The sequence below is a fragment of the Marmota monax genome, unplaced genomic scaffold (assembly GCF_021218885.2).
Source record: "Marmota monax isolate L192 unplaced genomic scaffold, Marmota_monax_Labrador192_F-V1.1 WCK01_AAM20220418_F8-fsc00048, whole genome shotgun sequence".
In the NCBI taxonomy this organism is placed as follows: domain Eukaryota; kingdom Metazoa; phylum Chordata; class Mammalia; order Rodentia; family Sciuridae; genus Marmota; species Marmota monax.
In genome coordinates, this window is record NW_026694895.1 from 9,780,731 (window position 1) to 9,807,898 (window position 27,168).

General features: G+C 34.6%; 1 protein-coding gene across 5 annotated transcripts in view; it reads right to left on the reverse strand.

Annotated features, from left to right (window-relative positions):
* Acvr2a (activin A receptor type 2A) overlaps positions 1 to 27,168 on the reverse strand; it is an 84,196-nt gene that overhangs the window by 4,138 nt on the left and 52,890 nt on the right. For 4 of the 5 annotated variants that reach the window (XM_058573482.1, XM_058573481.1, XM_058573483.1 and 1 more), the window contains 7 exons: positions 21,774 to 21,797; positions 18,034 to 18,177; positions 15,986 to 16,129; positions 14,919 to 15,064; positions 13,422 to 13,536; positions 10,065 to 10,203; positions 649 to 779 (listed from right to left, as the gene is read on the reverse strand). In XM_058573482.1, the coding sequence (XP_058429465.1) occupies positions 649 to 779; positions 10,065 to 10,203; positions 13,422 to 13,536; positions 14,919 to 15,064; positions 15,986 to 16,129; positions 18,034 to 18,177; positions 21,774 to 21,797 (843 nt within the window). The remainder of the gene's footprint in view (positions 1 to 648; positions 780 to 10,064; positions 10,204 to 13,421; positions 13,537 to 14,918; positions 15,065 to 15,985; positions 16,130 to 18,033; positions 18,178 to 21,773; positions 21,798 to 27,168) is intronic. The other variant, XM_046426912.2, reaches the window with a different exon arrangement.

Here is a 27,168-nt window from a genome sequence, read left to right on the forward strand (position 1 = left end):
TTTAATTATACTTGGACCAAAATAATCAAAGCAATAATATACTGTACCATCCTCTGCCTAATCTATAATTTTTTTAATGACAGATGAGTTTATTTCTTTTTCAAAATATTTTTATTTTATTTACTTATTTTTATATGTGCTGAGGATCGAACCCAGTGCCTCATGCATGCAAGGCAAGCACTCTACCACTGAGCTATAATCCCAGCCTCCTAATCTATAATTTTAAAGCATTCTTATGAACTTCAAAATCTAAGCCTAAATCAAAAGGCTTTTGAAAAAACTCCCATAGTGATTTGATGGATTGATGTTGTTCAATACATTTAAAAATGGCATCATATGAAAGGTAGTGATCAACAAAGTTACTTAGCTGTCCACAGGCCCAGAATCAGTCATTCTTTTTTTAAAGAAGGTTTCCAAATAGAAGATACATGCACAAAATTATAGAGATGAGCCTTGTAAGGTTCTATGACTTTACCATCTCCCTGGTTAGTACACAAAGCCCTGATAAAGTGCCTTTTGCACTGTAGTATGGAATATCCTGTGTGAAGATCACCTTCCCAGAAAGTCCTCCAAGAAATGTGCAGAGAATAAATCATGCCTCTGAAAAATGTTTTATTCAAATTTCAAATGAAAAGCTGAGTAACTTACAGCATGTTTTTGCCAATAATCTCTTAAAACAGGCCTCTTTTTTTTATGTACAACAACTTCCTGCATATCTTCAAGAGATGGATGCTGGCCAATTTCCTCCTCAAATGGCAACATGTACTCATCTACAGGTCCTGAAATGTAAGACCAAAAAACAGGGGTGGTCATTTTAATTAAAATCTTCCTGACTTCCAAACTGGTATAAACTTTCTAAAATATATTCTGAATCACCTTTTCCAAATTCAACCTGCTGTAATGACAGTAAGAGCAAGAGAGCAACTACACTTACACTCTTCTTTAAGAGACCCACTCCTTCTTGCAATTCAGAGTGAAAGGTTAGCAGTGATGTTTCCACCTCTGAAGATTTTCGGTTAAATGTGTTATAACCACCTTTATTCTGTGGCATACTCAACCCCCACTACATGTCCCCTATGAGGAACTAAAACACGTCAAAGTCACACCTCTTCTCTACCTTTCCTCACAGTAACTTTAATATTTTTTAATAACTTTAATATTTTAATATTCATTTTATGTTTAATTTTTTAAGTCACAACTATCTCCAACCAGGGTTCCCAACAAGTCAATGTACCTTCACAGATAAAATGTATTCAACAATAATTCTTTCTTTTACCTACTCATATAAGAGTTAATAATAACTAATATAAGAGTTAATAATAACTAAGATTCAATGAGCAGCTATCCTGACCAGAAACTTGTATTACATACATAATTTATCACCATTTTGCCTTCACAAGGTGAAGGAGCACTATCTGTATTTTGCAGATAGGAAGTTCAGAAATTTTTATGTAAATTTGCACAAAGGCACACAGCTATCCCATGGAATTTGAATTCATCTAAGTCTGCTTTTTTATCACTACATTAGCTCCTCTTGATAATCAATACTGAGCTATTTCATTTGCCAGACAGATACAAGTCTTGTGCAGTCTAAAAAGCACAATTACTGCTGGGCAGATATAATGAATCACCAAGAAGTCATTAGGTCTCCGCAAACAAGAATCTTTTTTTTTTTTTATTTTTTATTGTGGGTTGTTCAAAACATTACAAATTTCTTGACATATCATATTCCACACTTTGATTCAAGTGGGTTATGAACTCCCACCTTCACCCCATACACAGATTGCAGAATCACATCAGTTACACATCCATTGATTTACATATTGCCATACTAGTGTCTGTTGTGCTCCGCTGCCTTTCCCATCCTCCACCCTCCCCCCTCCCCACCTCTCCCCTCCCCTTCCCTCCTCTCTCTCTACCCCCTCCACTGTATAACCCTGAGGGTCTCCTTCCATTACCATGCAATTTCCCTTCTATCCCTTTCCCTCCCACCTCTCATCCCTGTTAAATGTTAATCATCTTCTCCTGCTCTTCGTCCCTACTCTGATCTTAGTTACTCTCCTTATATCAAAGAAGACATCTGGCATTTGTTTTTTAGGGATTGGCTAGCTTCACTTAGCATAATCTGCTCTAATGCCATCCATTTCCCTGTAAATTCTATGATTTTGTCATTTTTTAATGCAGAGTAATACTCCATTGTGTATAAATGCCACAATTTTTTTATCCATTCGTCTATTGAAGGGCATCTAGGTTGGTTCCACAGTCTTGCTATTGTGAACTGTGCTGCTATGAACATCGATGTAGCAGTGTCCCTGTAGCATGCTCTTTTTAGGTCTTTAGGGAATAGACCAAGAAGGGGAATAGCTGGGTCAAATGGTGGCTCCATTCCCAGCTTTCCAAGAAATCTCCATACTGCTTTCCAAATTGGCTGCACCAATCTGCAGTCCCACCAGCAATGTACAAGTGTACCCTTTTCCCCACATCCTCGCCAGCACTTGTTGTTGTTTGACTTCCTAATGGCTGCCAATCTTACTGGAGTGAGATGGTATCTTAGGGTGGTTTTGATTTGCATTTCTCTGACAGCTAGAGATGTTGCGCATTTTTTCATGTACTTGTTGATTGACTGTATGTCCTCCTCTGAGAAGTGTCTGTTCAGGTCCTTGGCCCATTTGTTGATTGGGTTGTTTGTTCTCTTATTGTCTAATTTTTGGAGTTCTTTGTATACTCTGGATATTAGGGCTCTATCTGAAGTGTGAGGAGTCAAGATTTGTTCCCAGGGTGTAGGCTCCCTATTTACCTCTCTTATTGTTTCTTTTGCTGAGAAAAAACTTTTTAGTTTGAGTAAGTCCCATTTGTTGATTCTAGTTATTAACTTTTGTGCTATGGGTGTCCTATTGAGGAATTTGGAGCCCGACCCCACCGACTGTAGATCGTAGCCAACTTTTTCTTCTATCAGACGGCGTGTCTCTGATTTGATATCAAGCTCCTTGATCCATTTTGAATTCACTTTTGTGCATGGCGAGAGAAAGGGATTCAGTTTCATTTTGTTGCATATGGATTTCCAGTTTTCCCAGCACCATTTGTTGAAGATGCTATCCTTCCTCCATTGCATGCTTTTAGCCCCTTTATCAAATATAAGATAGTTGTAGTTTTGTGGATTGGTTTCTGTGTCCTCTATTCTGTACCATTGGTCCACCCGCCTGTTTTGGTACCAGTACCATGCTGTTTTTGTTACTATTGCTCTGTAGTATAGTTTGAAGTCTGGTATCGCTATACCGCCTGATTCACACTTCCTGCTTAGCATTGTTTTTGCTATTCTGGGTCTTTTATTTTTCCATATGAATTTCATGATTGCTTTCTCTATTTCTACAAGAAATGCCATTGGGATTTTGATTGGCATTGCATTAAACCTATAGAGAATTTTTGGTAATATCGCCATTTTGATGATGTTAGTTCTGCCTATCCATGAACAGGGTATATTTTTCCATCTTCTAAGATCTTCTTCTATTTCTCTCTTTAGGGTTCTGTAGTTTTCATTGTATAAGTCTTTCACCTCTTTTGTTAGGTTGATTCCCAAGTATTTTATTTTTTTTGAAGATATTGTGAATGGAGTGGTTGTCCTCATTTCCATTTCAGAGGATTTGTCGCTGATATACAGGAATGCCTTTGATTTATGCGTGTTGATTTTATATCCTGCCACTTTGCTGAATTCATTTATTAGCTCTAATAGTTTCTTTGTAGAGCCTTTTGGGTCTGCTAGGTATAGAATCATATCATCTGCAAATAGTGATAATTTAAGTTCTTCTTTTCCTATTTTGATGCCTTTAATTTCTTTCGTCTGTCTAATTGCTCTGGCCAGTGTTTCAAGAACTATGTTGAAGAGAAGTGGAGAGAGAGGGCATCCCTGTCTTGTTCCAGATTTTAGAGGGAATGCCTTCAGTTTTTCTCCATTCAGAATGATGCTAGCCTGAGGCTTAGCATAGATTGCTTTTACAATATTGAGGTATGTTCCTGTTATCCCTAGTTTTTCTAGAGTTTTGAACATAAAGGGATGCTGTACTTTGTCGAATGCTTTTTCCGCATCTATCGAGATGATCATATGGTTCTTATTTTTAAGTCTATTGATGTGGTGAATAACATTTATTGATTTCCGTATATTGAACCAGCCTTGCATCCCAGGGATGAATGCTACTTGATCATGGTGTACAATTTTTTTGATATGTTTTTGTATCCGATTCAGCAGAATTTTATTGAGGATTTTTGCATCTAGGTTCATTAGAGATATTGGTCTGTAGTTTTCTTTCTTTGAAGTGTCTTTGTCTGGTTTAGGTATCAGGGTGATGTTGGCCTCATAGAATGAATTTGGAAGTTCTCCCTCCTTTTCTATTTCCTGAAGTAGCTTGAAAAGTATTGGTATTAGTTCTTCTTTAAAGGTTTTGTAAAATTCTGCTGTATACCCATCCGGTCCTGGGCTTTTCTTAGTTGGTAGTCTTTTGATGGTTTCTTCTATTTCCTCAATTGATATTGGTCTGTTTAGGTTGTCTATATCCTCCTGACTCGATCTGGGCAGATCATATGACTTAAGAAATTTATCTATGCCTTCACTATCTTCTAATTTATTGGAGTATAAGGATTCAAAATAGTTTTTGATTATCTTCTGTATTTCTGAAGTGTCTGTTGTGATATTGCCTTTTTCATCCCGTATGCTAGTAATTTGAGTTCTCTCTCTTCTTCTCTTCGCTAGCATGGCTAAGGGTCTGTAGATTTTGTTTATTTTTTCAAAGAACCAACTTTTAGTTTTGTCAATTTTTTCAATTGTTTCTTTTGTTTCGATTTCATTAATTTCAGCTCTGATTTTAATTATTTCTTGCCTTCTACTTCTTTTGCTGTTGTTTTGCTCTTCTTTTTCAAGGATTTTGAGATGAAGTATGAGATCATTTATTTGTTGTTTTTTTTTCTTTTTTTAAGGAATGAACTCCAAGCAATGAATTTTCCTCTTAGAACTGCTTTCAATGTGTCCCATAGATTCCGATATGTTGTGTCTATGTTTTCATTTATCTCTAAGAATTTTTTAATTTCCTCCTTGATGTCTTCTATAACCCATTGATCATTCAGTAACCTATTGTTCATTCTCCAAGTGATGTATGCTTTTTCCTTCCTTCTTTTATCGTTGATTTTCAGTTTCATTCCATTATGATCAGATAAGATGCATGGTATTATCTCTACTCCTTTATATTGTCTAAGAGTTGCCCTGTGACATAATATATGATCTATTTTTGAGAAGGATCCATGTGCTGCTGAGAAAAAAGTGTAACTGCTTGATGTTGGGTGGTATACTCTATATATGTCAATTAGGTCTAGGTTATTAATAGTGTTATTGAGTTCTATAGTTTCCTTATTCAACTTTTGTTTGGAAGATCTGTCCAGTGGCGAGAGAGGTGTGTTGAAGTCTCCCATGATTATGGTATGGTGGTCTATTAGACTCTTGAACTTGAGAAGAGTTTGTTTGACGAACATAGCTGCACCATTGTTTGGGGCATATATATTTATGATTGTTATGTCTTGTTGGTGTATGGTTCCCTTAAGCAGTATGTAGTGTCCCTCTTTATCCCTTTTGATTAACTTTGGCTTGAAATCTATTTTATTTGATATGAGTATGGACACTCCTGCTTGTTTCCGAAGTCCATATGAGTGATATGATTTTTCCCAACCTTTCACCTTCAGCCTATGTATGTCTTTTCCTATCAAATGTGTCTCCTGTAGGCAGCATATTGTTGGGTCTTGTTTTGTGATCCATTCTACTAGCCTGTGTCTCTTAATTGGTGAGTTTAAGCCATTAACATTTAGGGTTATTATTGAGATATGGGTTGTTCTTCCAGCCATATTTGTTTATTTCTGTTACTAAACATGGTTTGTTTTCCTCTTTGATTATTTCCCCCCCCCTTTACTGTCCTACCTCCCACTGTTGGTTTTCATTGTTATTTTCCATTTCCTCTTCCTGTAATGCTTTGGCGAGGATGTTTTGAAGAGATGGTTTTCTAGCTGCGAATTCTTTAAACTTTTGTTTATCGTGGAAGGTTTTAATTTCATCTTCCATCCTGAAGCTTAATTTCGCTGGATACACAATTCTTGTTTGGAACCCATTTTCTTTCAGTGTTTGAAATATGTTATTCCAGGATCTTCTAGCTTTCAGAGTCTGTGTTGAAAGATCAGCTGTTATCCTGATTGGCTTATCCCTAAATGTAATCTGCTTCCTTTCTCTTGTAGCTTTAAAAATTCTCTCCTTATTCTGTATGTTGGACATCTTCATTATAATGTGTCTAGGTGTGGATCTCTTATGATTTTGCACATTCGGCATCCTGTAGGCTTCTAGGATTTGGGATTCTGTCTCATTCTTCAAGTCTGGGAAGTTTTCTCGAATTATTTCATTGAATAGACCGCTCATTCCTTTGATTTGGAGCTCTGTACCTTCCTGTATCCCAATGACTCTTAAGTTTGGTCTCTTAATGTTATCCCATATTTCTGGGATGTTCTGCTCATGGTTTCTTAACAGTCTTGCTGAGCTGTCTATGTTCTTTTCCAGTTGAAATACTTTGTCTTCATTGTCTGATGTTCTATCTTCTAAGTGTTCTACTCTGCTGGTAGTATTCTCCATTGAGTTTTTAAGTTGGTTTATTGCTTCCTGCATTTCTAGGATTTCTGTTTGTTTGTTTTTTATAACCTCTATCTCCCGGTATAGTTGATCCTTTGCTTCCTGGATTTGTTTGCATAATTCATTGTCGAAGTGATCTTTCATTGTCTGATTTTGCTGTTTAATGTCTTCCTTGATACTCCAGATCATCTGAAGCATGTATATCCTGAATTCTTTATCTGACATTCCATCTGCTGCAGCTGTTACCTCTTCTAACGTTGCGTTGACCTGCATTGCTTGTGGTCCTTTCTTTCCTTGTCTTTTCATACTGCTTGCGTATCTTTCCTGCAGGCGCGGGCGGCAGCTCTGCTCTCTCCTTATTCCAATTGGGGTGTCATAGCTACCATGCCGGCAGGTCACTGGGCCTGTTCTGGGCGCTGGCGGCGGCTCTGTTCTGCCCCTACTCCAATTGGGGTGACGAGTGCACCACGCCGGCAGGCCACCGGGCCTGATCTGCCGGTCGGTTGCAGGTTTGCCTACCCTGCAGGCGCAGGCGGCGGCTCTACTCTGCCCCTACTCCAAATGTGGTGACGTGTCTGTCGTACCGGCAGGCCACTGGGCCTGTCCCGCTGGTCGGTCGCAGATCTGCCCACCTTTCGGGCACGGGTGGAGGCTCTGCTCTGCCCCTACTCCAATTGGGGTGTCGTGACTACCCCGCCTGCAGGACGCTGGGCCTGTTCCTGGCACGGGCGGCGACTCTGCCCTGCCCCTCCTACCACGCCTGCGGACCCCTGGGCCTGATCTGCAGGTTCGTCACAGGTCTGCTCACCCTGCGGGCACGGGTGGCGGTTCCACTCTGCCCCCACTCCAATTGGGGTCACGTGGCCACCACACCGGCAGGGCCTGATCCGGGCGTGGGAGAAGGATCTGCTCTGCCCCTACTCCAGTTGGGGTGACGTGTGTACCACACTGGCAGGCCACTGGGCCTGACCCGCCAGGCTGTCACAGGTCTGTTTACCTTGCAAGCGCAAACGGCGGCTCTGCCCTGCCCCTCCTACCAAGCCCATGTACCACTGGGTCGCGGGTCTGCCCACCTTGCGGGTGCGGGTGGCGGCTCCGCTCCGCCCCCTCTCCAATTGGGGTCACACGGTCACCACGCTGGCGATCCGCTGGGCCTGCTCCGGGCGCTGGCGGCGGCCCGGCTCCTCCCCTCTGGCTCGACGACAAATTGAGGAGACTCGGGTGTCTGTGCCTCACCCCCCCTACCAGGAGACCAACTGTTTCTGTCGCCGCTGGTACTAAACAAGAATCTTTGATGCCTGGACAGTTGGTCTCTGCTTGAACACCTCCAGTGACAGTACTGATATTCTAAGGTATGTCTGTTCAACCTTGCATCTACAGGTCAGCACCACTGGCCTTAGGTGATGCCTTTTCAGAAATGTGGATGCTCTGGCCTCAACCCAGACCACTGAGTCAGAATCTCAATTTTAACAAGATTTCCAGTAGTCTGGTATGCATATTTATATGTGGAAAAAAATCACCAAATTTAACCATCAACAACTAGTCACCAACAAATTTAAAAGCACCCACACTGTCCCTTTGGCCCCAATTTCTGACTTATTAAGAGTCAGAAGTACCTGATTCTAATTGTGTCCTTGCACATATGAAGCAGTTAAGAATAGAAGGCATTTATCCTTTTCTTTTTCCATAAAATACTCCCTGATGACTCTTCTTCACCACCAATTTCTCCTATGAACTACCATAACACTGCCTTGTGTTATGGTAGTTACATTCATCTCAAAACATTTACTGAATGTCTAGTACCAGGCACTGGGCTAGATAATTCACTTACTTTAGAGTTAATTGTCCAGAATGTTTTTTATCATCTTAACTGTATATTACTTGAAGACTGGGCTTTATGTCCCCCATGACACCCAATCCAATGGTTTACTATGAAAAATTCATATTAAAGTTCTTATAAAATGTATTTTCCTATGACATCTTTCCTTGACCTACTTCCATTTCCATAAATGCATGTAATAATTGTAATACTACTTCTACTTTTGAGTCAAAACAAACAGCTTATGTGTTTTCTTATACACTTAAAAGCTAAAAGTTATTCTCAAGTTGCTTCAACCTTTCTTAGGTTCTGGACCCACCCCAATCCTAAAGAAATAGATCTGTCCATTTCTGAACAGATTTCTAAACAGCTCAGTTGATCTACTAAAGCTCAAAGTATCTTGTGGTCTACCCCTATATGTCACAAAACTTTTCAAAATATCACATAAGAATGTTGTCAAGCACCAACCAGAGCTAGCTGGTTTAAAGGGAACTTTTCAGTTCCTTTTAAAAGTGTAGTCCCCTAAATCAAATTTCACATTTCAGAGGAAGTTTGTTGTATACCAAGAGCCTTTAATAATATTTAGAAAGTAAAATATTCTTAATTGGTTATACCTTTTGAAATATTCAACATATTTTTTCTATGGTTTTTGACACCTGGAAGAAGTTTTTAGGTAATTAAAAGAAAAAAAGATCAAGCTCATTTAAATTTGTTTAGAAGTTTAACAGGAAGTTTGTCTTACCCAAAAAAAGTACTACCACATATTTGAGACAGAGTACAGACCTTATGAAGGAGCACTAAAGATCAAATATGTAGAACTTTATAAAGTTTTTACATTAAAAATATGGTATGCAGATTTATAACCAATGAATAAATACCCAATGCTTATAAGATTTAAAGAAAAACTTTTCAATAACAAGAACAAAGAATAAGAAACCCTTTAGAGCCACCCTGCTGTGGTAGAGAATATGACTAATGTCTATGTCAGGTCAAACCTTCAAAGTTTTAGGCGGCAGAATTTTATCTGTGGTACATGTGAAAGCATGATCACAGTTCTGTCTTAGAGGATAAAACTAAAATTTAATATGGTTAACGATATGCTGGCATTTCCTGAGTGCTAAACAGACTCAGCCTCAGAGTCTTGAAAGGCAGTCAGAAGGCCCCTCCCACTTTATATACATATCCTCTTACCAAAATAGTTGACTTGAGAACCAGACAAGCAGGACCTACATGACCTAGCTGAAGTAGCAGCTCTTTCTTTACAACTGGATCAGAATCACAAATATGTTTCATCAATTACCTTGAAACAATTTCCTCACCTGAAAAATTGTGATAATAACTACCTCCAAAGTTGTTTTAGGAAATAAGCTAAAAGTATATGAAGTATCCAACAAAACATCTAGCAACAGTAAAGAAGCAAACACTGACTAGTTCCCTTCTCCCTGTCCCATCCTTTCTGCTTCCCTGCCTCCTGAATTCTCTACCATCTCTTGGTTATTAAAACAGAAATGTACTTTATTACCTTTGAATGTAACCATCCACTTCAAAAATGTGGCATATGTACTTTTTAAAACAAAATACTTTTTCCCTTACCATCTGCAGCAGTACAGCGAGAAGCCAGTTCCCACAGGACTAATCCCATGGCGTACATATCTATCCTCAAAAATGCATCCCTTTGGAAGTTTATAGCACCTTCTAATACCTCTGGAGCCATATACCTTCGGGTACCAACCTGAAAAATATTTTGAAAACAAACAGTACTCATTCATTAACTTTATGAACTAACATTTTACATTTTTTTAAGAATCAAAACCACATATGGTCTATTATCAGGGTAAAGCAACTAAATTATGAACACCAAATTATAGCATATATACATAGTAAGATCATGTGTGAGTATACCTAAAAAAAAATACATCAACAGATGTTATTCTGGTAAAGATTTAGAATTTTTCCCTTTCTAGAAGTAATCACAAGGTATTGAACAATGAACAACAATGGGAGAAGGATGGAACAGAGAAAGCTGCATAGTTTTCAACTGTACCTTTGCAAATTATTTGAAAAGTATCTTTAAGAAACCCTTTTTTTTTGAGGGCTTCAATGACAGATATTATAAAATGTTTTAAAAATAGTTAACCAAGCATGTGCCCAACAACTTGGTATTTCTTAGTGCTATCACTATGGTTACTAAGCTAGTACAGCTAGCTCTATTTGGTGCTTGACAACATTCTTATGTGATATTTTAAAAAGTTTTGTGACATATAAGGTAGACCACAATATACTTGAGTACTGAGCAGCTGAGCTATTGCTATTTTCAAAAAGCTCCATCCTTAGGTGACTGTGACTCCTATTCCACACTAGAAGTTGGGGAGTTACATGCAATAACACACACAAAAAACACACACAGCACAGATGTTAAAAATAAATAAATAAATAAGGACAGATCACTAAACTCTGAAGTTTTGAATATTCAATTTATTTAATAAGGAGAACACTTTAAAGAAAGAAAAGGTAGCTTTTAATTTTTTTCCTCTTCTGAATAACTATACTACAAATTAACACCTCCCAAAAGCCTACTTTAAAAAAAAAAATTATTGGTGCAGTATAACTATATATATCAGTGGGATTCACTATTACATCTTCATACATATGCACACATAATAAATTTCATTCCCCAGTACCTCCCCTTTCCCTCTCCTCCTCCCTCCCCTGCTCCCCTTTCTCTATCCTGTAGTCTCCTTTCTATTTTCATGAGATCCTCCCCAACTTTCTTTTTTTTTTTTCCTCTCTAGCTTCCACATATGAGAAAAAAAACAACACATTTCTGAGTTTGGCTTATTTTGCTTAACATTATGTTCTCAAGTTCTATCCATTTTCCTGAAAATGACGTAATTCCATTCTTTATAGCTAACTAAAACTCTATTGTATGTGTATGTGTGTGTGTATGCCACATGTTCTTTATATGTTCATCTGCTGACGGGTACATAGGCTGGTTCTATAATTTGGCTATTGAGAATTGTACTGCTATAAACATAAGTATGCATAGATAACTATAGTATTTAATTCTCTTAGACAAATACTTGAGAAGTGGTATTGTTAGGTCATATGGTGGTTCCATTTCTAGTTTTTGAGAAACCTCCATAGAGATTTCCATAGTGGCTGCACTAATCCTACCAACAGTGTATAAGGGCTCCTCATACCTCCACATCCTTGCCAGCATTTATTAATATCTGTATTCTTGACGACTGCTATTCTAACTGCAGGGAGATGAAATCTCAATATAGTTTTTATTTACATTTCTCCCACTGCTAAAGACATTGAATCTTTATTCACATATTTCTTGGCCATTTGTATTTCTTATTTTGAGAAGTGAATATTTAGTTCATTTGCTCATTTATTGATTGGGTTGTAGGGGTTTTTTGAGGGAGGAGAAGTATTTTGAGTTCTTTATGTATTCTGGATATTAATCCTCTTTTTAAAAAGTTGCTGGCAAAGATTTTCTCCCATTCTGTCCTCCTTTTTTCTCTTAAAGATAAATGTATGCCATCTGAAGTTCTCTTTTGTTATAAGATCGTGGCTTATCTAAATTTTTAGCCTAAAATATTCTCTTTTATAAATTGATAATAGATGAAAATTTGTATTTTTCCCCAGGGTTCTTTCTTTGTAATATATAAAATTTACAATAACATGCAAGTACCTTCAAATAGTGTTTCAATTTTCTGGTACATAAAATCTAAAGTCAAGGATCAACTGGTATAAGTAATTGGTTATTTTTATCTAACCATATGACCCAACTGCAAAGGAATTAAAAGATGACATCAGTGAGTCCCCCCAGTTTTTCCTCAGAAAAAATGCCAGAGGGGCTTATGAGGTACCAAGGATGAAACTTTCCAAAAGTTCATCTTATGACAGTGAGTCATAAGAAGTACAGAAGTACAGAGGTTTGTCCCCAGGCTTTCTACATAACATCCATCTTGGTAGTATTTGCCACAAAAGTGTCTCCATTTATAAAGAGATTTGGTGTCAACTTCTGTAGAGTTCTGTGACTGCTGACCATTGCCCTAAATTTTTTAATTGTTAGTCAACATTGGCAAAATTTGAGTGCCATGACTGTTTACAACTATGTTCTTAGAAACTTGAGGATATGCTGAAAAAAATAAAGCTCATAAATAGCTGACCAAATAATTGTATAACAAAATTTAACACCAAAGCCAATGAATCATCTGCTTCATAGGAAATGTCACCTATCAGGTTAGACTGGTTTTCTTGAAAAAAGGTTATCTTATAGGAGTGAAAACATCTTTCCTAGCCTCATAGCTTCTGAGAATAAAATGTACAGACAATCTTTTCTCTTTGGCCTTTCTATAAGGTTTCCACTGCCAAGTTCTTGTTGTATAGACTTTAACTAATTAGGTACCTCACTTAGACCTATACAAGGGCTTTGTATTCTGGAGAGAATTCACAGAAAGTAGATTAAGGAGTGAGTGAAACAATAAAGAAAAGCAAGAAACAAAAAATAAAGCAAGAAATTGTTGGATACAAAAATGGGAAGGGGATCTTAATACACTGAAGCAAGAATAATGGCTGATTTTTCTTCTATACCACAAGACGGTGAAAGAATAAAAGAATTAAAAAACTACTGAGTTAATAAGAAGATATCCCTAAGAATGTGGTCCATCAAAAAAGTGGGTTCTTCCGTGATCCACTTTTTTAAAAAAAATCCTGTAACATCTAGGAGTTATCTTATGAAGTAGTACTCTAAACCACCTGAGTCCTCCACCACAATATGAAAATGACATTTTCCTCAGAAAATGTAACATATAACTTTTGATTAGATGCTAATTTAATCTCCACAACAATTTATACCAATTCAATCTTGACATGCCAGTCTAAGAAAATATGAGACATATTTATTTTTTGTTACATGTTATAATTACCACCCTTCCTTACCTGTCCATGGGTGTCACCTGCAGACTTGCCAGCCTCAAATTTTAATGCCAACCCAAAGTCAGCAATGCAAGCCGTCAGATTGTTTTTCAACAGCACATTTTTACTTTTGATGTCCCTTACAAATATAAAGATAGTACAATTAAGTTTCAACAAGTTATCTTTTAAATTTTTTGCTCATAATCGAAAAGAGGGAGAATATCTATGCTATAAAATAGTAGTTAAAATATGACATGCAAGGAAAAGAGAAAAGAAGAACCTTAAGCAGAGTCCCCATACAGCACAAGAGTAAAGTAACAAAACTCCTATTCATAACACAGATTAGAAGAAGAAATCCTCTCCATAAAGCAGTTTTATAAAGAAATGCCATTCCAAAAACACTTTATCTATGTCATTCTCACATATCAATGATAAAATTGCTATGATTTAAGAGGTTAAGAATATTTCAAACTTTACAGTAACAAACTCCAAAAAAACTAAAATTTTTAAAAACTAAAGAATTTTTTAAAAAATAGCTAAATTGTGTCCTTTTGTCAACTGTATAGACCTATATTTTAGAATACTCGCTTAGTGTAGTTAGTGGTTCTTATATTTTTTCACCCAGTTGTAGAAAAACATCTCTAGGTGATAATCAACTAAATATTTGTTAAATGAATCAGTCAGTGCCTACTTTTAAAACAACCACTGTTAAATTGAATACAAGATAACAAACTGAATCCCATGAAGAAGGAAGTTAAATACATAGCAAACTGAATCAATGTTTTAAGGAAAAATATTTTGCCTTCTGAGAAATGACAACTGTCTGGATATTACCATCTCACTGACAATTGTTTGAATGATGTCTCCTTTGACCTTAGCTAAAAAAAGAATATAAGGTAATTCAAAAAATAAGCAAAGAGCTGGACATGGTAGTACCAAAGACTTGGGAGGCTGAAGCAGGAGGACTGCAAGTTCAAAGCTAATCTGGGCAACTTAGCAAGATCCTGTCTCAAAATGAAAAATAAAAAGGGTTGGGGATGTAGTTCAGTGGTAAAGTACCCCTGGAACCTGGATTTCACTCCCCAGTACTGCAATAAAAAAAAAAAATATTTTTAATTAAAAAAGAAAAACAAAAAAGATACACTCAAAAGACTTTCCTTCATTTACATCCCCTTGAATCTATTTAAAATCACCTTAAATCTTGACTTGAATTAAAATAAATTTATTTTTCCTTTGAGCTAAGAAAATATACTTTCATTCTCAACTATGCTTTTAGAAATGAGACTAAATTAAGAAATACGGAGATAATTAAATTTAACTAATGATGTTAACATATACATTTTCCAAAATACTTCCTGGCCATTATCAAAGCTAATTTAAAAAATAAATGAAAATCATCTGCCTCCTAGGGCATGACTGGATAACTAAGGGAAAAATTAATTCTACTCAGGGATTTAAAAGCTTATTAAATCATAAACATATTCTGAATCATCTGGAAAAACAAAATAAATTTTGCTCTACCTGTGAGATATTGCGGGTTTGTGGCCATCTTTGAGGCCAGGTATATCCTCATGTAAATATGCCAACCCTCTAGCCATGGTTTCTGCAATATGACACAGTTCATTCCAAGAGACCACATTAGCCTTAAGAAAGTCTGACAGTGAGCCCTAAAGAAAGGAGGGTAGAAAAACAAAAACAAAAAAACTTAAGCTCTTGACAAAAGCCATACATACACGGGAATTTTTTATCTATAAGTGTAAGACAATGTATCTTTCCTTTGAGTACATAAAAATATACAAAAAACATGGTCCAAATTTCCTTCCAATTCACATTAATCCAAGTTTTTCTTAATACATACTGAAAATCTAAAGTTCTAGAAAAAATTTTAAAGTGAAATTATAGCAATTTTAAAGATATTATACCAAAGGACTAGGATAACATACATCAGAATATACAAGCAACCACTAATAAAACTTCCTCTAGAGATTATGGGCATTCTTATGGTGAAGAATTAAGGTATAAGAGCCACATACTTAACAATGATAAAAGTATCAAAAATGAAACTTCCTTATTAATGGTACTTTTAAACATCTCTGGAAGTTGGAAAAATTGAGGAAAAAAAAAAACACAAGGGTGTTTTGGTGATAATTACCCTAAAAGATTATATAAATTTTCTGATTCTGGGTTTGTCATTATAGATTTATTAAAGAGTTTTAAGGTACAGAATTCAAAGTGAAAATGGCTTATGAAATCAAAATAGGTCATTAACAAGTAAATGAAAATTACTAAGCACTGCCTATACTAAAGTATTTGCAAGAGAGGTAATTACATACAGTACAGAAAATCTGGGACAAAAGACTGGTATTACAAATAGAGAGGTTACAAAAAAAGCTACTTCATTCTTTTGTTAAAATAAGTTATGTTTTAAAATGGATTTTTATTTAAGAGCAATTTGCACTTTACATTAAATAATAATCAACTATATAATATATTATCTACTGAAAAATAGGTCTGAGGGATTTGTAGTCAACATCAGGTAGGTAGGCCAACTCTTGATTTTACTGAATTCAAGTGTTAGGTAGTTTTACCTTCTCATGAAATGCTGTTATTAGCCAAAGGTCCACATCAACACTGGTGCCTCGTTTTTCTGCACCGATGAACTGTAATATGTTTTCATGCTTCATTCCAGGTAAACTATAGACTTCATATTCATTTTGCCATGACTGTTTATCCTAGGGTTAAAAAGAAAGAATAGTAAGAACAGCAACAAAATATTAAATAAATCACATCTAATAAATTACCTAAAAAGTTCTAAAGAAACAAAAAAAAAAGTATTTAAGTAGAAAAGACCTTTTGTTTTGACCTTTCATTTAATGAAAGAAAGTTCTATTAGTTAACACTATCAGAGTTCTGGTAGTTCCATACCAAACGCCTGTCCACCCTAATCCTTTAAAACATCCTTTTCTAGAGGAACAATAGTTCATCAGAAATGTTGCACTTTTGCATACTACAATGGCAACACATTCTACTTCCAAGTTATTATAAGTATTACACTGTAATTTCATCACGGTGTGAAGCTGCTCCTGTCGGTAATCAAAATAATCTCTCTGAAAGATGCAATTCAGGTGGAATTACTCTGTCCAAACAGAAAACATTTTTGTTTTCAACGACTAACATATTATGTAACATGCTTTAAAGTCACCATATACTCATTTGTGCCTGCAAATGATTCATGTCCACTACATTTTTACTTATAATAGATTAGTTTCTTTTCACTATGAAAGGACATTGAAAAGGCAGGCACCAAAGCATATGGATTAGGAAACCTCTGGCTCCAAACTACCTAAACTTAAATTCTGAATCTGCCACTGACCTTTGGCAATATATATAATCAATTTCCTCATTAAGTAAAACAGGGATTGCAGTATCTGTCTCATAGTGTTGTGCTATTACATACATACTAATAATATACATACATATATGTAATATATAACACCTGACATAAGAGCATTCAATAAAATGCTGCTCTTAATATCCAAATACGTTCATGTAATTGTTAAGATTCCTCACACGTTAAAATAAGTTTTCACTGACTTTTTAAAATACCTTTATTTTATTTATTTATTCTTATGTGGTGCTAAGGATCGAACCCAGGGCCTCGCATGTGCTAGGTGAACACTGTACTGCTGAACCACAACCCTAGCCCCTTCTCTGACTTTTTAAAAAATAAATCCTGGCATTACAGACTGTACACTCTAAGAGTTCTAAATTGTAATTTACAGGATCTGCATTACTAACAAAAATAACCAATGAAAGTAATAATCTTCTTCATAGATTCTACAACACAAGCTTTAGGAGAGGTAAGGAGGCTAAAATCTAGTTATAGTAAGGCAAATTGCTTATAGGATAGCTTTGCAATAAGGAAAACTTAGGTGTAGGAGTAGAGCTTATATCCTCAAATCCAACCTGGGGCTTAAGTACTAAGGATAGCATTAGTCACAAGGGTACAAAAGCAAGAGCAAGGGAAAATGGAATCATCATCAAATTACACCACTGATGCAACAAAAGAAGGGTAAAAGCTTGATAAGGGTTTTGTGAAAAGTCCAGCTATTTTTAAAAGAAAAACAACTCAATAGTAAACCAATTATTTGGAGTCTTGATTCACTGCCTCTGAAAATTCACCAAACAAAAACTTAAATAATTACATAAACACTCAAAGTAGAATGAAAATAAATCAGTCTGTTCACATACCTCCAAACAGCAATTCTAAAACAAAACACGCTACTTCTTCACTTTTATGTTTGCTTTTTTTGATAATGTAAGGGATATTAAAATATAACCAATGAGGTTTTTTAATTGGAATCCTTAGCATTTTTATAGAATTTTTATTGGCAAAAGATCACCCATGTTTATTTAATATAATTCTACCACTCCAAACAAACATGGTTTTGTACTAACAATTCCATTTCTCAAATGTGAAGGCAAACATAAAAAGGCTAACTGCTTTTCCCAGTATCACAGTATCACTTTGGAATATAAGGCCTATGTGTTTAGACTGCTTCTGAGTTATAATGTCCTAGTTGGTTTCAGCTTTTAAAATATATATATATGTAACTTTATAACTGCAATAGCATACCTGTATTGGGAATATTTTAACGGCAACATATTCATTAAGCAACTGGGCTTTCCAAACACAACCAAATCTTCCCCTTGCTTTCACTTCTAATAATTGCAGTGGCTTCAAACCTAGTAATGGAGAAGGTGGGGGTGGTCCTGGGTCCTGTAGATAAACAAGAATAATAGTGTAAATAAGCAGACCCTGGAACATATAAATTCTAAAAATGAGAAATAAGTGAGTATACTAAAGAATCAACTGACAGAAATAAATGATAAACACGTAAGGATGACATTAACTTCAATCTTGCTAGAACTGAGTTTCTCAAGCATCACTAATCTGTAGGGATTACAAAGCAGGCAACTTGATTTAAGAGTTGTCATAATAACAGTTAGCAGTATTGCTTCTCAGGTACAGCAGTAGAAAAAATCTAACACCATTTTTGATCCAGTCTCTCTAATTTTCCCCACTAAGATTTTCTGTAAGCTTTAGATCACTCATAACAATATTTCCTTAGAGAATAAGTATTTGAAAAGTGCCAGGAAAAGCAGATTATGACTATGTCTTAAAGAAAACCTCAAAATATACTTTTTCTAATGGCTATTTAATTTAAAATTTTTTCTTCATTGATTAAAATTTTTTCTTCATTAATCTTAGAAATAACCAGTCATTCTTAAGTACATTGCAGTTAGGTGTATGAAATACAAAAGCATGTAAAAGAAATATTTTATAGCCAAATTGTTTATACTTTGTCCTCATTTTTTAACATATTAACAATTCATCACTTTGTTTATAATTATTCCCAAAATAAATTTGTGTTCTGAGGCCGACTGGCAAATAAAATATAAACCAAAATTCAAAAAAAGAAGTGGTCATCATATTAGATAGCAAGGTATAATAAATAAAAGAAAAGAACACTGCTATAATTAATTTTTAAAACAGAACAAACATAGTATATAAATAGGAGTACAACAAGGGAATCTTCCCTATACAAAGTAGGATGACAACTTTTCTCTGAAAACATTTTATTGGTTGGCTATCTGCCATTCCAGAAAGCTTCCAGAGAAAAGCAATAGAAATGTTTCAAGGGCTACATAACAAATGTTGTGAGGAGGACATAAAATTTTTGTTGCAAGAGGGAAAAGTATGATGGCACTGGGTTCCTCAGACATTTGGAAATGTTATGCTACCCAGATCAATATATCTTACTCTGCCTTTCTTCTCCCTCTCTTTTTATCTCCTCTCCTAATGCCTCAAAAACTCCTAGTGCTCCTTAGGCATCATTCAGCTTACTGGTTCCACTCAGGTGTTTAAAAGTTCACATCTATCATTAGAAAGACCCTCAACAATAGAAACACTGCAAGGTTATAAAATAGGAAAAACATGAAACTAGACAATCTTTATAAAATGGCTTGAGAACTCCTATTTTAAAACAGCACACTGTAAAATAGATTACTGTAACTCATTTTAAACTCAGATATTTATTTTAAAACGTCTACAGAAGTTGCTTTTTCTTTCCAGGTTCAAAATATGAAGGATTAGTAAGCTAGAGTGTTTCTGTTAGCAAAGCAATAGGGCAAGGAGGTCAGCTATTAATCTTACAAGAAGGACAGGTTCTTGAGAATGATTCTCAGTGGGAGGGAACACAAGACTCTCTGGAGTTTCTATGGAAACTACACCATCCCTATCTCATTCTTCAACTATCTCTACCTGTAATTAGAGATTCTACCAACAGGAGTAGTTTGCTTATACAAATGTGAAGACAGGCGAAATGCTGAAAACTACTTTTCTAGAGGCAAAGAAAACCCATCCAGTCTTCAAGGTCCAAGAATAACTGTATAACTGCATAAAGGAATGATTAAGCTAAACAGAAAAGGCTAGAAAGGTATATTTTTCAAAGCAAAAATGCCAAAAACTAAAGTATGCAGATAAGAACTGAAAGCTGAAGAAAGTAATATGGTAGAAAGTAATACAGCTCTAAACTGAAATTTTTAGTGACATAAATAAACTGAGAATGTTTGTTGATAACATATACATTTATATACTCTCTGTTCTAAAGGGTACCAACCATGGAGATATGATTCAATCTGTAAAACAAGATTTAGATGATTTAATTCACATCTCAAAAATATATCAGTAGTTCAAACAATGATTTGTGTACATTAACTTTAAATTCAGAAGATATACAATAATTTTTAATGTGTATGTTTAGGGAAAAAATAGTTATTTGTTTTCCAAATGCACAGATAAACTTCAAAGTTTCCTTAAGTTTCTAAGGCTCTGTTCAGCAAATTTCTAAGCTACCACTATTTCAGAAAGATATCTTAAGTCACCCTCTTAATATTACAATTATATTCAATATTGTATCATAACAACCATAACACTTCTTTCAAAATTACTTAAAAGTAAAAATCCTCAAATTAAGAGAAAAAACCTGGCCTATTTTATTTTCAGAGTGAGAAAAAGGTCTACAAAGGCACATTCTTGTAGTATTAAAACTTTTAGAAATGTGTTTTTAAATGTAATTTAAAATAATATTCTTTAACAATTAAAAGATTAGGTCTAAAATTGAATAACTTTTTAGCAAAGATAATTGTATAAAATCTATAGCACTCATCAATATAAACTTTTTGATTTTTTAATCAGAAATTATTCAAATAAAATATTAAATGCATTTCTAATATGTTTTATTTATCCAATAATCTAAGAATATTAGGAACAATTTTCAGCTTATTAATATCATTATAGTAGTTTACCCACACAAACACACACAAAAAAACCTTATTTGATTCTAGAAATAAAGACTTAAACCTTTGAAATGTATGACACCCTGGGAAGACAAATGCAAATATAAATGTCAGAAATGACAGCAGCATTCTGTCTGATGTTATCCACAAAATACTGCTTTGCCCTGCTATACTGAAAAACTACTTTTGGGAAAGCATCTAAAAAGGTTTTAAGATTTCATAAAAACTTTTCCTAAGTATCCAGTTATCTTGCAATATACATACTATTTTGGAAAACTAAAAAGATATACATTAGAAATGGCTCTGATTATACTCATGTCATCAGAAAATATCATGCTAAAACTACAGTTATTAGAAAAAGTCTTCTATCCCAGGACTCCTTCCCAATATCATTATTATAACCAACATTAGAATACACAGATAGAGATGGACAGTTGTGAAGTCATCTGTTATCATTTTACTATTTCTGAATTCTCTCCATTTGAAGGGTGAATTCTAATAAAGTTATATAGCCTTAAACATCCAGACAGCAAAAATTCATCAAAAGTTGTATTTCTGCAGCTAGTTCATTTGCTAGAAATGCCAAAGATAAAACTATTTGAAAATACAGATTTCACATTAAAAGATAATGGGCTGGACTAGAAAGCTCTTGTTAAAAATGAGCACATGCTAACATTGAAACTGATGACATCCTCTAAAAATTAAACGATACAAAATTTTTAAGGCTATTAGAGTCACTTGATGTTCTTTTAATCAGCTAAAACAGTCATTTCTATATTCTACTTTAAATAAGTATAAATACTCTTAGCATTCCTTTAAAATCAAAACCTAGTACTATGTCAAATCAATCATATTTTTATAATAAAGGCAGGGGGAAATCCTTATAACATAAATGTATATAAACTAAAGGATGCAAGTAAAGCAACAATAACAACAAAAATCTTAAGGACAAAATGTTTAATATGCATCCACAAAAAATTCCACAACCATAAAACAAACATCAATGCATCTTACCTCTATCATTATATGAAAGGCGTGCTTGTGAAGAAAAAACACAGGCAAAAGAAATTACGATTCATATTCAGAATGAGATGAAAAATGACACATCAGTTACAAAAGGAAAGAGAATAATGATTTAGCTTTTAAAAAGTTGGCAGTGATCCAATGTATTATATCTTTAAATGAATTTTGGGAACTACTTTCCTTATGAACAGAGGAAAGTAATATCAAAAAAAATTCAAAAACAAAAACAAAAGGACCACTTGGATTTTACCTATCAGATGAGAGGTAGTAAACAAATTATTGACTCTAGAACAATACGAAGTTATCTCACCCAACATACTCCAAGCTAGCAAGTGAACTAAACCAAGTCTTAAATAATTACTACTGATTTTTTGAAAAGTACCTAGAGTCTACACTTTAAGACTAAAACAAGCATTTTAACTCAAAATGATATGAAGGAGAACTGGCTTCTGGACACCAGAGGGCAGTATTGCTTTTAACAAAATCTAGCTAGCAGCCCTAAAGAAATTTCTATAGAGCTAGAATCTCTCCTCTGATTATATTTTCTGGGTTGTCTTAAGAATTTTTAGAATCTCCTACTTCTACTGAGTGAATTGCCCCACTCCTTTTTCATGGAAGACAGTAGGATCACAGCAGTAAGAGAAAAATGTTTCTGGTGTCTATGACTATGTACAACATACTACACTGGTAAAAAACTAATAATAATAATAAGACAGGTAAAACAAATCACCAGAATTAAGTAAAACAGTGACAGACCAAGCCTGATTTTAACCTACTTTCCAGACACATAAAGGCAAAGAAATTAAAGTGAGTCCTAATTAAAATAGAATTTAAATGAGTTAATCCACATTTCAAACTGATAATATATCAGCAGTTCAAATTTTTATTTAAGTATAATACTAACTTTAAATTTGGAAACATTCAATAATTGGATAAGTAGTAGTGGCCTTGGGAATGTTCCACACACACGTCTCACAATCTGAGGCCAGTCGACTGCTAACAGAGAACAAGATTTTCATTTTTCTAGTCATCCCCAAATAGGTAAGGACTTGAATTTAAAATTGAGAGAAACATTGTTGCTGAGAATTATTCCCAATAGATGGTTATATTCCCCAGTTTCCAATATTTCTACAACATTTCTACAGAGAAAAATAGCACAAAAAAATAACTGATAACTCCTTTATCTTTACCGGCTGCTTAGCCAGTTTTTCTTCCTTCTTAATATTCTTTCTGTGATAATGATTCAGAACTATTCATAATTCATCCAAAAGGCTGAGTTAATCCCACCATTAAAACATCTTATCAGTATTCCAGAGAAAAATTCATCCCTTGAAAGCCATGCCATCTGTATAACTACAGATTCCCAAGGTTCAAGGATCACTCAGATCTTGCTTTAGTACAGGTGCTTTCAGAAATAAAGACACCACTGTACAAACACAGTGCAAATAGGTGCTATCCTTACATCTTACCAAAAAGGATATCTCTGCTTATATTATTCCTAATAAATAAACATTAGAATAAGTTATAAAATGACCAAAGCTTAAATGAGTGAAAACAAGAACAGAGCTCAATGTGACAAAAAGGATCATGACAGAATCCAAAAATAACAACAAACTCACTGAAATACACAAAGAGATTTTTTATAAAAATGTATATTTGCTTAATATATTTCCAAATAAACATCAAGATAACAAAAATGACCCACACTAAACAAAAGCCACCAACAACAGTCCTTAAAATATATCCTATGTGACAAAATAACAAGTTAAAATCAAAAAAAAAAATCACTTAAATATACAGATTAAAAAGTAACCAAACAAACGAGCTGGATTCACAAATTTAAAAATATAGCTTTGAGTATTATGTTCTACAACTCTAGGTAACAGCAAAAATAAAATCAGCACATTAATGTCAAGTAATTAGTTTGGGGAATTAGAAAGAGACTTGCTGCTCTTCCCTTAAATGGGAAAAAAATTAGTGCCAAACATCAGAAAAAAATAAAGAGTATTTCTTCATTCATCATTTCAAAAACTGTTTAATGAGCACCTTGTCTGTGTCAGGTACTGACTACCCCGACCCTCGTGAAGCTTACAGCAGTCCAGGGTAGAGACTTACCAATGACTCACACTAAATACATAATTATAAACTAACAGCAATACAAAGGAATTCAGAACCTTAAGCATCTATAAAAAGATACCTGACTTTCACAGGCAGGTGAAATAAGATTTCCCTGAGCACACTCTCAAGTAATGGAGTAAGAACTGGAAGGATGCAGATGAAGTGAAAACAATTTTGGGACTACATATTCACCTTATTCTAACAAATGGGCAATTATTTCCATTTATTGAAAACCAAGTTTCGGAGTGGTAAGTGTTTGAAGATATAGAAGTGAGTTATTTAGGAGTTAAGATATGCAGGTATGAAATACAAAGAAATCTTTCCAGAAACAAAGATTTTTGCTTATATACTATATGTTTACATGATTATGTACTATAAATATTCTTTTATTTACTATTTAATCTATTCCAAGATATCTATAGCTCTATCTATATACATATATAAATTTTTCCTTTTTTTTTTGTACACCTCACTCAATAACCTGTTGAGACTATCAAAAAAGAATTTGAATGTCTCCTCTTTATTATCTAATTATTTTACATTTTAAGAAATTCTACAATTGTTCATTTTTTAAAAGCCTATCGTCAAGCAGATAGAAATAAAATAACCCAGTGTATCAGGGCAAACATTTCTGAGCTGGAAAAGGCAAATATACAATTACAGATTCAATAATACTGATATTTTAAAATGCACAGCCATGATTCTATCTAATTAGATCTTCCATATTCCTTTGTAATGAATCCCACTTCCTACAGTTTCTTTCACCTTGCTCCTCCTGAAAGCAAAGCAAAAATTAACATGGATGAGACAAGGATTCTGGAAAAGTTCCCTACAAAGCGGTTAGCACTTCAGAGCAGACAGAACTGGGATGAAAAGTCAGAAAGAAACGAAGGCATGCCCATTTCTCCTTTTGATTATTGGTCAAAAGCATCAGGTTTCTGACTGACTACAGAAGAAATTTCATTTATTTTAGAATTTGTATCCTGCAGATTAAGATGAAGAAAAGGAAAAGGATGATGTTGTACACAAATAAATTGTGTTGTGGGTAAAATGGTTGTTTATCTACAAGGCTATATATACTTAAAACAGAAATTGTTTTAAATGTAAATTACATAAACTTATCCCTTTATCCTACTTGAATTTTTTATAGACCCTATCAAATTATTTATTGAAATAAGTCATTTATAAGTAATTCAATCAATGAACCTCAATACTTGGAATTAAATGCCCAGGCTTTGCCACAGGGTCGGGGACTCTAAACAGTTCATCTATATGTGCCTTAATTTTCTTTATGAACTTGATTAAACAGAACCCATTTCATGGGGTATTTAAAGATTAAATGAATTAACAGGTATAAAGTGCTTTGTATACTGTGTTATACAGAATTCAAATTGAACTATTTTATTACACAAAATTCCAAGTATTAACTTTGATATATATCAATGATAGTTTCAATAAAAATGATTCCTTTTGAGTTCAATTTTTTTTTTAACCAGGTACCAGGAATTGTACCCAGTAATGCTTAAACAGGGAGCTACATCCCCATCCCTTTTATTTATATTATATATAGAGAGATAGATAGATAGATAGATATAGATATATATAGATACACACACACACACACACACACATATATATATATATAATTTTTTTTTTATTTAGAGTCTGAGTCTTGCTGAGTTGCTTTAGAACCTCACTAAATTGTTAAGGCTGGCTTTGAACTAGAGATCCTCTTGCAGATGGGATTATAGATATGAGCCACCACACTCGGCTTGGGTTCAATTCTGAAGTTGCTACTCTGTTGGAAATAACAGCTAACAGTTATTTGAGCACTTAACATTAGCAAAACACCCCAATGTTTTCCTCCCAATCACTACAGAACTGGAATCAGACATTTTTTCCTTCATACTTTTCTTATAAAATGACTAATGCAACTCCTTTCATAATCTTTGCCCTTCATTTCTGAGCTGCAAAGTAATCAACCAATCAACCTGTTTTTAGTTTACTTAGATACTAATCCACAAAGCTTCCATAACAGTTGTTTTACTAAATGGAGTTTTTCAATTCTATTTTCTCAAATTAAAAAAAAAAATGACAACAATGAAATAGCTAGCATGAAGGAACAAGTCTAAGATGAGGTCTAGGAGATGAAGACTACAGAGAAAAAGCAAACTCACTTCCTCCTAATTACCATCTCTTTTTTGTCAGGTAAGAAAAAAGATAAATTATATGCTCTGGTCCCTATGCATGGTTCCCATTTCCAAAGGGAAAAATTAATTCAAGATTTTGAAATTTAAATGGAGGGCAGAGGCTATAGCTCAGTGGTAAAGTGCTTGCCTAGTATGTGTGAGGCCCTGGGTTCAATCCTCAGCACCACATAAAATTAAATAAATAGAATAAAGGTATTGTTAAAAAAAAAAATTAAATGAAAATCACTTTTAGAAATAAGTTGCTTTGGTTAATTTTAAACTGCTCTAAGCTATTAATAAAACTACATTTTTCTCCCTTCTCCCCCTTCCTACCTTTTTCCTTTGGGACATAGAACTTTAGCCATCTCCAAGTGACCCTGTCTGAGCACTTGTGGGTTGGGGGTGGAATAGCTGAGAATTGAACCCAGGGACATTTTATTACTGAGCCACATCCTCAGCCCTTTTACTTTGAGTAAGAATTTCACTAAGTTGCTTAAGACCTTTCTAAGTTGCTGTAGCTGGCCTCAAAACTTGCAATCCTCCTACCTTAGTCTCCCAAGTTGCTGGTATTATGGGTATGTGTCACCACACTCAGCCTCTAAGTATTTTTAAGTGGAATAAATTATATATGCCCAATGAAAGTAATATTTTCTCAAGGGACATATTTATGAATAGTTTATGACACTGCTCACAATTAGAAGTATATTTTAAAGAAAGCTATAATTTAGGTTATCAATACAAAAGTAATCATATACCATAGTGGAACACAGAAGGAAAAACATGACATAACAGCCCTGTACTATCTCTTAGGCATATGGCAAAAAAGAAAAAAAACTCCAAGCTGATAAAAATATCACATTGTGCACCTTAAATGTACACCGTTTCTTACACACACACACACACACAGTTTTGATATTTCCTGACCATACCAAAACACTCCACTAAATTTCACTTAAAAATACATCATTTAATCAAATTAGATAGATTACACATAACAATATATCTTCTGTATACTGTTAAAATAATTCAATTTTAGAAAAACATTTTATAATTGATAAAAGAGGAATAAACTATATTCT